Source organism: Drosophila grimshawi, unplaced genomic scaffold (genome assembly GCF_018153295.1).
Source record: "Drosophila grimshawi isolate 15287-2541.00 unplaced genomic scaffold, ASM1815329v1 contig_311, whole genome shotgun sequence".
Classification (NCBI taxonomy): Eukaryota; Metazoa; Arthropoda; class Insecta; order Diptera; family Drosophilidae; genus Drosophila; species Drosophila grimshawi.
In genome coordinates this window covers 7,308,228-7,321,226 of record NW_025063098.1, presented here as the reverse complement: position 1 = coordinate 7,321,226, position 12,999 = coordinate 7,308,228, and the positions used below count along the sequence as shown (strand labels likewise).

The 12,999-nt window shown below is 37.5% G+C and overlaps 2 protein-coding genes across 2 annotated transcripts; both read left to right on the top strand.

Moving 5' to 3' along the window:
• Positions 1-1,902: 1,902 nt before the first annotated feature.
• On the top strand, positions 1,903-2,292 carry LOC6564217 (cecropin-C). The gene is made up of 2 exons (XM_001990067.3): positions 1,903-2,055; positions 2,121-2,292. Exons 1-2 carry the CDS (start codon positions 1,957-1,959, stop codon positions 2,211-2,213), a joined length of 192 nt encoding a protein of 63 aa, XP_001990103.1. The 5' UTR covers positions 1,903-1,956; the 3' UTR covers positions 2,214-2,292.
• A 1,280-nt stretch (positions 2,293-3,572) lies between these two features.
• LOC6564218 (cecropin-C) lies at positions 3,573-3,839 on the top strand. The gene is made up of 2 exons (XM_001990068.1): positions 3,573-3,671; positions 3,747-3,839. The coding sequence occupies exons 1-2, from the start codon at positions 3,573-3,575 to the stop codon at positions 3,837-3,839; spliced, it is 192 nt and encodes a 63-aa protein (XP_001990104.1).
• The last annotated feature ends 9,160 nt before the right edge of the window (positions 3,840-12,999 follow it).

The following is a 12,999-nucleotide window of genomic DNA, read 5'->3' as shown; positions in this document are numbered from 1 at the left end:
GCAAAGAGAACGTTTTTTTTGTATTTATTTGTCATTGTTGTTGTTGCTGATGCGTTTGTCTGTTGCCTGGTGCTTTATCAGCATTTCTTTCTGGTTATCGATTGACTGCGCTTATTGATCTGTTCTGCTCTGGACCTGCACTCTGTGAATCCCGGTCTCTCAATCTCAAGAAAAATTCCCCGGCATGTTCAGAAACAATTAGGCACGTAGACCTAGGCATAAAAGGGTGTGTGTACACAAAAGACAATAAAGAACTCAGGAAGTATAAAGCTATATGTAGGTGTGGGTGCGTGTATTCATATAAAGTGTATATTTCGAATTATCATTGAAGGTTTTGCTTAGCGCTGCCCTCCCTCTTTTAGAGATTAAGAGAACTGACTTTAGAGCTCAGAGCGAGCAGACAAGCACTAAAATATTGTATCATTTATAGGCGCACTGAACTGAGTAATCTGTTAGAGTATACGTATATAATATAATAAAATATAATATTTGTATTTTAGAATACATTATCATGTATATATATAAAAAAAAAAAACCATTCGACTGTAGCAATTATTTGTTCAGATGATTATGTTTATTTGTTCATAAAGAAACTACATTTATAAATTCTCTTAAATATGATTTTGAGTGCAAGCTGCTTCGAGTATATATTTTTTTCTTATAGATAACGTTACAGATTATAGTACTTATTTAAATTAAAGTGTATATATATAATTTCAGTTTTTTTTAAATTGCAATATTTTATTCATATTCTTATGATAGAAACTTGTAGCCCTACATTGGCTTTACTGTAATGTGCGAGAATGCTCTCCCCACAGCTGATTTTTATCATCAGTTGCATTTATTGTCTTACTTACGCTTCTCTGAGCGCACAAATGTTCTTAACTCATTATGCCAGAGTTTGAATCGAGAATCCGAATCCGACTCGAAGTTGAAGTTGGAGTTTGCAATGTGTCTGTTTTGACATACTTGTTGTCCTGGCGGGTTGCCCTTGCTTGCGGCTGTCACTCAGCGGTTAATTCAAGCGAGTTTATTTACATTTTGACAAAAGCCCGCCACAGCAACAAAAACAGAACCGGAAAGTAACGCAACAGAAACTTAGACACTGCCGTCGACTGCTGACAGAACGACAGGTTTGCAAGCGACGGATGGGGGTGAAGCGTATTGCTTGGTAACGCTTTTGAATTTGATTTGGCACTGCCCGAAGTCAAGACCCAGGACCGTAAAGCGTTTTTACTTGTTAAGGAAATTAGTGGCATATCCTGACAGTGGGCACATCCTCCTATGGCATAACTTGTGTTTCTGTTCATTTTAATTCGCTTGTTGTCTTTGCTCTTCGCATTTAAAGACGTTTGTTGGTGTTGTTGTTGTCTTTTTTACAGCAGGCATTTGGTGGTTGATAGTGTGCCACACCCCCCTTCGGATATGCCAACCATAAGAGTATGATCTCTAACAAACAAAGAGACAGTTGTTGTCGATTTCACATTCGTTTGCAATCAAAGACCTGCTCAACAAAAGCAAAATTCATAATTGTATGTTAAAAATGCACATTTGAAATATATATACTTGATGTATCAGCTCATTTAATTCTGAAGAAAAAAATGGTTTTTATTCTATGACACAAGTTTAAAATAAATGTTGAATTACTTAACATAAAAAGCATAAACCGTTCAGAATATTATTCGACTCGAAGACAAAACATATTGTGACTTTCCCGTATTTCTGTATGACTTTTGTACTTTTTTGCAAAACAAAATCCCCGAGCCTCAATACTCAGCGTGTCAAGCCTTATCAGCATCGCAATGCATCTGTGAGCGCACAGCTTGAATCATTCGACATATAAAAGAGGCACTGTCTGGCTACTCAGATCATCAGTCGCTCAGCTCCAGCAGCCACAGTAACAACTCAGCTCTTAACCCACTACATTCCAAGGAATTTCAAATACCACATCTCAACATGAACTTCCACAAGATCTTCATCTTTGTTGCCCTCATCCTTGCCGTCAGCATAGGTCAATCCGAGGCTGGTTGGTTGAAGAAGCTTGGCAAGAGAATTGTAAGTGTTTTGAAGGTGCACACAATATAAACCAATACTTATGATATATTTTTGTGTTATTACAGGAACGCATTGGCCAGCACACTCGGGATGCCACCATTCAGGGACTGGGTATCGCCCAACAGGCCGCCAATGTTGCAGCCACTGCCAGGGGCTGATGTCAATAGCCCCCATCAATAGCTGTGCTCTTCAATTATTCATTAAATATATTTATTTTAATTTTAAGTGTTTACATATATAAATAAATTTAACAATTAAAATATTTCGAAGCAAAACCTCTTGTGACTTTTAAAAGAAATAAAATAAAATTATATACAGAGTAATATCATGACTTTCGTGACTCTATTATTGCAGAGAATATTATGTTTTTGTTTTGATGTTTGATGTTGATCCCACAAAGTATATGCATATATTCTTTATCAGCATTACTAGCCGAGTCGGTGTAGCCTTTTCCGTCTGTCCGTCTGTTTCTATGCAAACTGGTCCCTCAGTTGTAAAAACTGTCTAACTTGGCACACTTGCTAAATTTTGCAGAAGGCAGAACAAATGTCCAATTTTTTATAATTTTTGTTAGTATTTTGAACTCAACTTAGCAATCAGAACTTTAGGATTGCCGCAGAATACTGAAGCTACAATATTCAACTTTCGAATATTTGTAAATAAACAAATATATTTATTTCTGTAGCAGTGATGAGTAATCTTAATATTCTACTTTCTTTCTACTTTCGGAAATTTGATGTTATGTCGGGAACTCTCGTTTTAGTGTGCAACCCCCGGAAATTCCAAATTTTCAAAGCATCTAGTTAATTGGCAAATTGACAATGCTCAAAAGACAAGAACATATTCACTTAATGGAATCGAATATGTCTAACTCAATTGCAATTTTCGCATTAAGTTTTAGCACCGGATTCAAGGGTCTGAATCAAAAGTACTTTCAAATATTTAATTAAGTTGGATTATAAACCTATTCCAATATTTATTGGCAAACGCCGAAACAGAATTTATTGATGTCATAAGAGCTTGACGAACCGGTTTGGTAATTAACAGAAACAACCAATTAACTGTTAAAGACAGTTTATTATAGCCTAGCTGACAGTGAATGTATCAAACAACCTATTGCAAAAAAAGAAAATAATGATTCATCAGCCAGCAAAAATATTCGCGCTTTTTAAATGGCTTCTCTTTTTAGCCCCATTAAATATTAATGCACACCAAAATTCTTACACACGTATGTTCGTTATTTATTTAATCAAAATATCCATCTGGACTAAAAGATTTGGGTATTTTTTTAATGATTCATATTTCACAGTATTTTCCCTTATTCTGTCATAAATTTAGGTATATTTCCTGCAAAACAAAATCCCCATTTGTACAGAATACTGAATACAGAATAACGTTTGATGATTTCTTAATATAAAAGCATCTCCTGTAGTCCATTTAATCAATAGTCTTTCAATTTTTGCTGCAACCACCAGAGCGTCAGTATTATCCTCAAGGAATAGTTCCAATAATTCAGCATGAATATCTACAAAGTTTTTATATTTGTTGTGCTTATCTTAGCCATTGCCATGGGTCAAGCAAAAGCAGATTTTTGGAAAAGGCTCGGCAAGAGAATTGTAAGTCAAATTAAGTTTATTTATTTAAACATTCAATATGAGCTTAATGTTCGTTGATTATCAATGTCCTTTTAGGAGCGTATTGGCCAACATGTTCGAGATGCCACCATTCAGGTTGTGGACATTGCTCAAAAGGCCGCAGATGTAACTGCCACGGTTAGAGGCTAAAGGCACTCTGCTTAGTAAAATAAATAAATAAAATATTATTTACTTAATAATTTATAATGAACTGATCATAAGAGAGAAGAAAACAAAACAGACTGTCTTGCTTAAGAAATAATATAATATTTGAATTAAATTAAACTAAACATTAAAAAAAATAAAACAGACTGTCTAGAAGATGCAAAAAACAAATATATATTATAAATCTAAATCTATTAAATGAAGCTGATAAATAATTTTGTTAACTAAAAGAATGATTCTTCAACTTGCCAAAACTAATATCCACTGCTACTGTTGGAAATAACTGTATTTGCCTATGTACACCGCAGCTTGTCTTGCATTCCCGTTTTGTAGTCTTAATCTGTTGTTGCCTGCGAGCAACGGTAATTGTAAGTTCCTTATGATCAAGACCTTCTTCGATGCTATGTTTAAGCTATTTTCATGAAGCAAGAGTCAGTCGCTTTTGGTCGCTTGAATCGCGTAGTATAAGTCGCATGAAGCGGACATATATTCTGTATTAAATACAAAGCTCTGAATAAATATAAACCCCAAGTCATAATAGCTACATAAATTAACACTGTAAAAATAAAACCAATTTACAAATATGTAAGTACAGTTGGTAATCGACTTTTATCACAGGGTTGATGTTCTAGTTGCGCAGAGTAGTTCTCACAGTTTTGGGTAACCTTCCACCAAATTGCACAAGTGTAAGAGCTCCCTTGGCAATAGACCCTTGGCCTGGACTCAGAACCCAGCAACTGTCTGTTGCTGGTCATTTTTGGGCATAAAACGCGATAAAATGTCAAAACACTTGTGAAACTCTGGGGTTGGGTTGCATAGCAATTGTGCCTGTGGCTGTAACACACACATGTTGTGTGTGTGTGTGTATGTTGTGTGTAATTTGCTTTGATTTACTTGCTTGGTAGCATGTCGACACGTGACCGCAAAGTTTACATTAAATTATCAGTACGCCCTGTGAAAATACATATAAGGATATATGAAGTTGCAATTAAAGTAAGTAAATGTGAGAGGGGGGGATTCGCGGATAACCAGCCTGCAAAAGTGAGCAAAGTAATCGAATTGAATTTGAATACGAATACGATACGAATGCGGCCTAATTACATGGCATCTCCATCGGCTTAGGGCAAGTCGCCTGGGAAATCGACCGTCTGGAGCCTTTTTATTGTCGTTGCCGTTGGCGGTTCGTAAAACTCGCGGCACATGGTTTGAATTATTGACAGCTTAGGTGGCGCAAGTGCCAGTCAATCATTATCATTTGAGCGCCTCAAATGCCCTGATTAGACAGCGTCACACTCAAATCATTTGAATAACAATAAAGATCAGCTTCTTGTCTCTGCTGCCAAACAAAAAATTCTAATTTATGCATTGATTCTCTATCCGCTCTCCGTGTTCTGTTAGCTTATGTAATAATCATTTTTAAATTAGAAAAAAAAAATTGACAGAATGCTACGCACATTGCCACATATAAGTAATTTAACAACTTCCTGACGCCCGCCCGCAGCGCGGATTGTAAAATTGCTGAAAGGCGGCGTCGTAAATCCCAACAAAAAATCATCTGTAAGCCGTCAGGCAACAGCAGCAACAGCAGCAGGAGCAGCATCAGCGAACACTTGAAAATATGTTTCAAAAAATTATTATATGCGTCACAGAATCTATAGATAGCAAATACATATACAAGCTACGCATGTGGTATGCACCACTCGCCTGGCTGCCCCCAAGGCTGCCTCTTCAGAAATCGTTTACAATACATTGAGAAGCCGCCGATGTATCAATAATATTTGCCCAAGCTAGAGTTCAAAAAGGTGGTGAAAGTTATTACCAAACAACGGAAGGGAGGCGGTAGGGGGTTCAGCTAAAAATAATGTTTGACTTAATTTCTTTTATGGCTCAATATAACCATTATTCGCACTACTTGAGCAGCCGGCCGAGTGGCGCCCCGGCCGCATAATCAGCAAATTTAAATTCAATTCGCTTCTCGCCAGCCAGCAGCGATTTTAAAGTGTTGCCAAGGGGGGCGTGGTGGGTGTCAGCAGCACTCGTTGTCGAGTCGTGCCGCAAATTTACCGACTTTCACTGCGAATCTCTGTGGCATCCTCGCCATATAAATATATATATATTTTTTTTTTGGCAATCCTTGCAATCGAGCGTAACGATTTAATTTGGCTTGTGCAAACTTAACTGCACAATTTATCATATTTAAGCAGACGTAAGTCATAAAAAGTACAATTTCATAATCTCACCGAACACTTAATATTGTCTAGCTTTAATTCCTTTCAATATTGCAAACTGCGCGAATACTCAACTATTTTCAGTTAGCATTTACTTATTTTGTTTTTGGTACAGACAATTTCCTAAGTTCGCAATAAATCAACGAGAAACACAAACCGCTTTTATTCAGTATTCACAAAAACAGTTGTTATTTTGGATATTTATTTTTATTTATCAAAATTGTATCGCCAAAAAAAAATACGCTAGCCAGTGACAAGGAGAACAATGCAAAACAATTCAATTTATGAAATATTTGTGCCCATCTATACATTTTTGTTTTCTGATTGAATGCTTGAATGGCTGGCTGGATGAATGCAGACGAGCATGAAAAATGCGATGCTTTCGCCTGAACTCAGGCATTACATTTCATACGCAATTCAATTTCGCTGTCCTTTCCGGAATTCGGTTGTAGTGCTCAACTCACATGTCGCCTGGCCTCGTTTGCCAGATTTATGGCCAGCTTGATGATGGTCGCACATTACATTGTCCAAATTAATAAAGGTGGCCCCTTTGGCACCAGTCGGGGTCGCCCTTTTGTCGCGAACTCTCACCCCTTTCCCAGCCACGGAGCAACAATTTAATAAACACAAAACAACAAGAGAAACGAGATCTTTTTTTGGTTGCTTTTCAAGCACAATTGAAATTGTTTTGGCTGACATCGTATGAATGTATCTGTGAGATACTGCTAAAACTATTCAGGCGAGCATTGTGTTTAGGCACTGAACTGCGTACTGGGCGCGCTTCACAATGCATAACTGTTGTGTAATAAAAGGAATTATTGAAATACTGTCGAATTCCACACGAATGCCCCTCAATAACAAGCCTTTTTTTAGATCTTCTTAGATCGCGTAAGGGCGTTAAGGGGCATATAATATTCGCCTATGGATATCCGAGCATGATTCTAGCAGGCTTGAAATGTCCTATTGCCATATGTCGCCAAATGTATTTTAGTAGAAAAACATGCAGTTATCACTTAATATTTTCTTTTTTAATTTTTCAGTTTCGTGTAATAAAATATAATAATAATTAATACGCTCAAATTCTTATACAATTGTTAATCATTTTTAATGAAAATCATACATACATCTAGACAAAGACTTCTTACTCTCGAATACTGCCTTTTAAAAAGGGTCGACTTGAAGATACCATGTATCCAGCTGTAAAAGTAATTAAATCGATTAAAACATAGGTTCTAGTTTTATTGCCAAATTTCCCATTAAAGACTTTTCACACTCAAATGTAGAATTTTATATGTATACAGAAATTAATTGCGCATGCTGGTAAAAACTTGTTCGATATGAAAAATAAATAATTAAGTGAGTGATTCTTGTCAGATCGTGATGCATTTTTTAACAGTTGCTGCATAAATATTATATGAAAATGTACATATATCATACATTAATGAATAGACTATACCTATATCCATTTTTAATGGGTTCATGGTATAAAAAAAAACAATGCAAATGTTTCAACTAAACAAGCAAACAAAATAAATAATAATTACAATAATTAAAAAAAATATTGAGATTAAAAGTTTTTTGTTCAAAATAACTAATTAATATGATTTAAGCTAAAATTTAAAACTATTTTTATTACTATTAAATATGTGAATATTTTGTTACAGTTGAGTAATTTCCTGCCGAAAGCTCTTCACTCTGCACTTTAAAACTTATACGGCTGAACTACATGTATTCTACAATTCTACAATTAATATCCATATAGATAAGCTAGCAATCCAATTAAAACTTTTACCACGCACTTTTGACTCTCAATTCAATTAATAACAATTTAACGCTCCGTGGCACAACACCGTGCTTGGTCGACAGTCCACAGTTCCCAGTTGTTGGCCATCGCAACGATTATGAGGATAAAAGAAAATGTGGCCAAACGTTTTCCTCTGACAGGCGCACGTCAGATTCTGGCCGGGCGTAAATTAATCTCGATCCGTGGCAGCGGTGATGAAAAAATTATTAATGAGACGCATGTGTGAGTGCGAAAAGTCTTAATCAAAGTAAAAAAAACGAAGAAAAAAGAGAACAGGACCCGCACCCTCATTAACGGGAAATTAGTTTTGCAGGAGTGTTTGGTCTGATTCCTGGTGTCAAAATGAGATGAACAAAGGCGACGAGGCTTTCTCTTTTTTCGGGTCACTTTTGCTTGGGGTGATTAAACGCGGAAATGAGGCAAACAGCACACACAGCAAACAGACCCGGACCGGCCGGCCAATCGACCAGTTTCCTGGCCGTTGACACTTCTGCGATTAGTGCCGAATCAAATCCAAGTCCGAGGTGTACAAATCGCATAATATTAGAGCAGGGGCAAAAAAGATGTATCTGTGGATTAACATTCAAGTTTGTCCCAGTTTGCTGGCATTGTTAGAAATGTTTTTTTCCCATGCGCATTTCATTTGAATTAATTTGTGGCACTCAAGTGGCACACATAAATCCCCAGCACGTTGCATTGTCCTGTCCGCCGGAGTGAAGTACGAGCCCCTGAGTGCACTTAATTATGCGGAAACGAACGTATTCGTAGACATTTGCTTTAATTTCTGACTTATTTTACACCAAATTGGCCGCAATTATTTTTCCATTCAGCTCGCGCCTGCGGCTGATGAGCGTCAAATGCAGCCAAAGTATTTTTTGGTAACGTGAAATCCAAACGGAAGTTTATGATTAGTACAGTTGCGCACCTTGTTGCACGTTGTTGTTGCGTGTTTTCATTCTAAAATTTCAATTACCAGTCAGTCACTCAGTCAGTCAGTCATTCAGTTTGTCTACTCGTGTATTGTTTGTTGTTTGGTTTATTGATATGCCCAGAACTCGCTGGGGAATATTGGGCACTCGAAGTTGCCTGTCATTTTGTGTTTGTTTTGTGTGTTGTTGTTGTTTTTTTTTCTTTGGTCCCCGTTGATGGCATGCCAATAATTTGTTTAATGGCAGCGTAAAAAATTAGACCATATTGAATGTCAATTGTTTGATTTTTTGATTAAGGGTCCCGATCCGAATCCGATGCCTGTTGCCTGTTGCCTGATGGCTGATTATTGTTTGGCCTCAGCCTACCTACCTCTCCACACTGATTAAATATTGAAAGAGTAAAGTAGCGTAACATAAAACCATACCGCAGACCCTTATTTTTTCATTGTAAGTGGAGAGTTTTAACTCATACACCTTTTCATATTTATAATAAGATATGCTTGCATTATTCTTAGATTATTTATTCCCTCTTTTTTGGAAAACTCTTTTACTAATAACTTGCTGTAGCTACAGCTGTCACGCTTTTCTCATTTTTATACCGTTTTTAGGCATCATTAATCAAAAACGCTTTCTACCAACAGGATATTAGCATAACGAGCTGTAAAGGACACCCCATGGATGTAACTAAAAAGCAAAGCAATGTCAATTTACGCGCCAATGACGCAAAAGGGGAATTGGAAAATCGTAAGAATAACAATTTTTGCCAGAGCTTAAAAATTGCAAACGGATATGAAAAGTCAGTCAGTTAGAATCAGAATCAGAATCAGAAACAGAATCGCACATGTGCTTCAGTTCCCAGTTGCCAGTTGCCAGTTTGGCAATTCCCAAACACTCAGTTGCCAGTTTTCGCGCTTTTCACAATGGCTTCAACTATTTGGTGGCAAAACATCATTAATTTGAAGTAAGGGGTCGGGTGTGTGGCACGTTTAGGCGTGGCAACACTGATGATGATGATGCTGTTAGCATTTTCAACTTTTCAAAACGACAACGCCCAAATCATCAGGACACTTTCACCAATGCTGCCAATGTTGTTCCAGTTGCTGTTGTTGTTTTTATTGCTGTTGCGTCACATTTGCCATTTTTATAAATTTTGCAAAGTTAACTGAAACATATGTCGAAGTGCTGCGCGTTACTTTTGACGTTCCAGTCTCAATCTCTCAAGGGGAGTAGCGGAATAACAATGCCCTTTGGCTGTGGATCTGACGCTTCAGCTTCAACATTTTTACGCTGCTAAATGAATGCAAATTTGTTATTTAAACATTACCGTAATGGCATTGAGCTGTCAATATGTTTGTCTTTTTATTGTTGAACTCAACCCAACAGCTTCTGCTTCTGCTTTTGCTTCTGCTTCTGCATTGCCTGGGCGTATCTTGATGTGGCGCCAAGTGCTGCGAAGGTGTGGTGGCTAGAAAGGATATGGCACTGTGGCACTGTGGCATGTGGCGTGCGCCGTGTGTGTGGCTGACAGCTCTGAAAAATTGCAAATAGTCGTATTGCAAATAAGATATGAACTTGATGTCGCAACAGCTTTGAATCAAAGCATTGATTGAAGATTCAAAAGCGGAAGTATGACTGAAATTGATAAAATGCTTACGATAATGATGCATAAGAAGAAGTTTTTATTAGCTATTTTATTTACAATTTACAAGAAGAAATTATAATAGTTTTGTAGATCGAGTAGAGAATGGTATTCCCAATCCCACAAATTGTATAAGTCAATATATTCATGAGAAGTAGTGTATCTTGGAGAGTGGAGCGGCTAGAGACTTGTATTTGATTTCAATTTCTAAAATAGATTAAATAGATAGATAAATAAGCAAAAAAAAAATATTTCTGAAATTGATAACCCTGTTCTAGATACTGTTTTTTATTTAATACATATAATAAATAATATTATAAACTAAGATAGTTAACAAAATTCAGCTGTATATGAATATTAAATTTATATGTTAAATTCTATTGAAATATGTTTGAATATCACAGCAACGATTAATGCGATTAAGTATCGCTGCATCGATTAATATCGAATCTCTGGTCACACATGAACCGTGTTCTTTTACTGCTTTTTATTCTCCTATGTTAAGTTGCTCTCAATTCTTCAACAAGTAAAGATACAATCGCGCATAATAAAGATAATCCATAATTAGCAACAGCGTTTGACTCTTCATTTTGCCACGTTATTTACAACAAATTCAATATTAATATTATTATTGAAAATTGTGCTTCATTTATTTGGTTGATTTGGTAAAAAGAATTGTGAATAATGAACTAAATTTGTGAGTTGTTTAATTAATTTTAAATGGTATATTGAAAATGTTTATTTTCTATTTGATTTTTTTACGACCTCTTCCAACTCAAGTTGTTTTTTTCCATTAGAGTACTCTCGACAAGAGTTTTTATAATTGTTTGTTTCGGCATTTTTCATTACATCCACTTTGACTTATACGCCATGCAGCGATTGCTTGGAAACGACCATAAAAATTATTAATGAATTACGCTTACAATGAAATGAATAATTCCCGCCAATAAAAAAAAGGCCCCAATGTGTGTGGATATATCACATTTCGTCATTTCGATTAAAAAGGAACAAGAACAGTTGTTCACTCGATCGCGTGCCGTCCAAAAACAAATCATTAATCATCGAACTGTTGCAATTTCGGTGGCTGTGGTTAAAATTAATTTTGTAGAAAAGTACAAAACGCCCCAGGCAAGCAGAGTGCCAAAGGCCTCGGGGACCATAACAACATTAAAAACTACTAAAAAGAAGAGGCACAGCCCAACAAGGAGTCTTGGGGCACTGAGGCCTGTGTCTGACACATGGGGCGCTTCATTTTTTTTTTTGCTTTTTACGAATACAGAAAAAAACTTTCACACATTGTTGTAAGGATGTGTAGCGAGAACGCCGCGGGATATTTGTGACACTGCCACCGCCAAAGACATACCCGCCCCGCCCGTGCCGCCACCTCCTCATGCCACTCTTGGCTGTAGCGTGAAAATGCACACATTACACACAAGTTTACAGAGTCAGAAGGAAAAGCAGGAACAGAATCGTTTGTTGTGTGTTTTTATGTAGGTGTGTATATGTGTGTGTATTGTAAATAACGATTTGCGACGATTTGTGTGATGGGTGATGATGCCGCCGTCGCTGTCGCCGTCGTCATCGTCATCGTTGATATCATTGATACTTTGTCAAACGTGTAAATTACATGGTGCATTCTACACTTGCGATTTATTTTCCACATGCAAATTTTCCCAACACGTTAGACGACGTCGACATCATCATCATTATTCAAAGAGCTGTGCAAATCCCAAAGGGGTTCGTCTTTGACACGCGCTTGCCAATCCGTCGGGGCAGTCGAGTATTTGGGCAAACTACTTTAAAATTTCAACCAATTTCAAATGACTTCTTGTCACACATGTGGAAACCCCGAACCGTTTGGGCGTTGCATCGTTAGTGCAAATCGCATCATCGAGCGTGGGTGGCAGGGGGGAGGTGGGCGCTTTTTTGATTGATGTCAGACGCTTGTAAGTCGCCGCACAATCCGACGGCGCGAATTTTCAACACACCAACTCAACTCACTCCCCGGCAGTTTGACTTTGAGCCTTAACCCGGTTTGCAACACACTGACAACGTCCCGTCACTTGGCACTTTTCCATCAGTTTTCCACGCGTTCATATATTTTTTGTAATATTTCATAAGAATCTTACGGCATTATTTCGGCGTGATTTATGAAGGGTGAGCCGCCCCAGTTCACAGCTGCGACTTGTTGTTCATAAGGGTTAAGCTGTTTCAACTTCACTCCGTTATTAGGTTAGCTAAAGATGATAATGATAAGGTTGTGACATGTCGCGGCTCGTTCCTTTTCGCTTTGCATACGAAAGTGTCCTTAAGTGCCTGTCAAACGGTATATGGACCCCCACCACAACTGTCCAATTTGTGTGCATTGGCCAGTGAACTTTTGTCCGGTCGCTCGGTTGCAACAATTAATATGGGGGCACAAGTTGAACCTGACCAGCGGCTAGTCATTTGTCAAATTGACAGTTCAAACTCTGGCTAAAAAATGCCGCCAGCTGCTTAACCTGTTTGAAGTTGGGCAGCGCGTGTGACAAATGCTTTTTGCCCA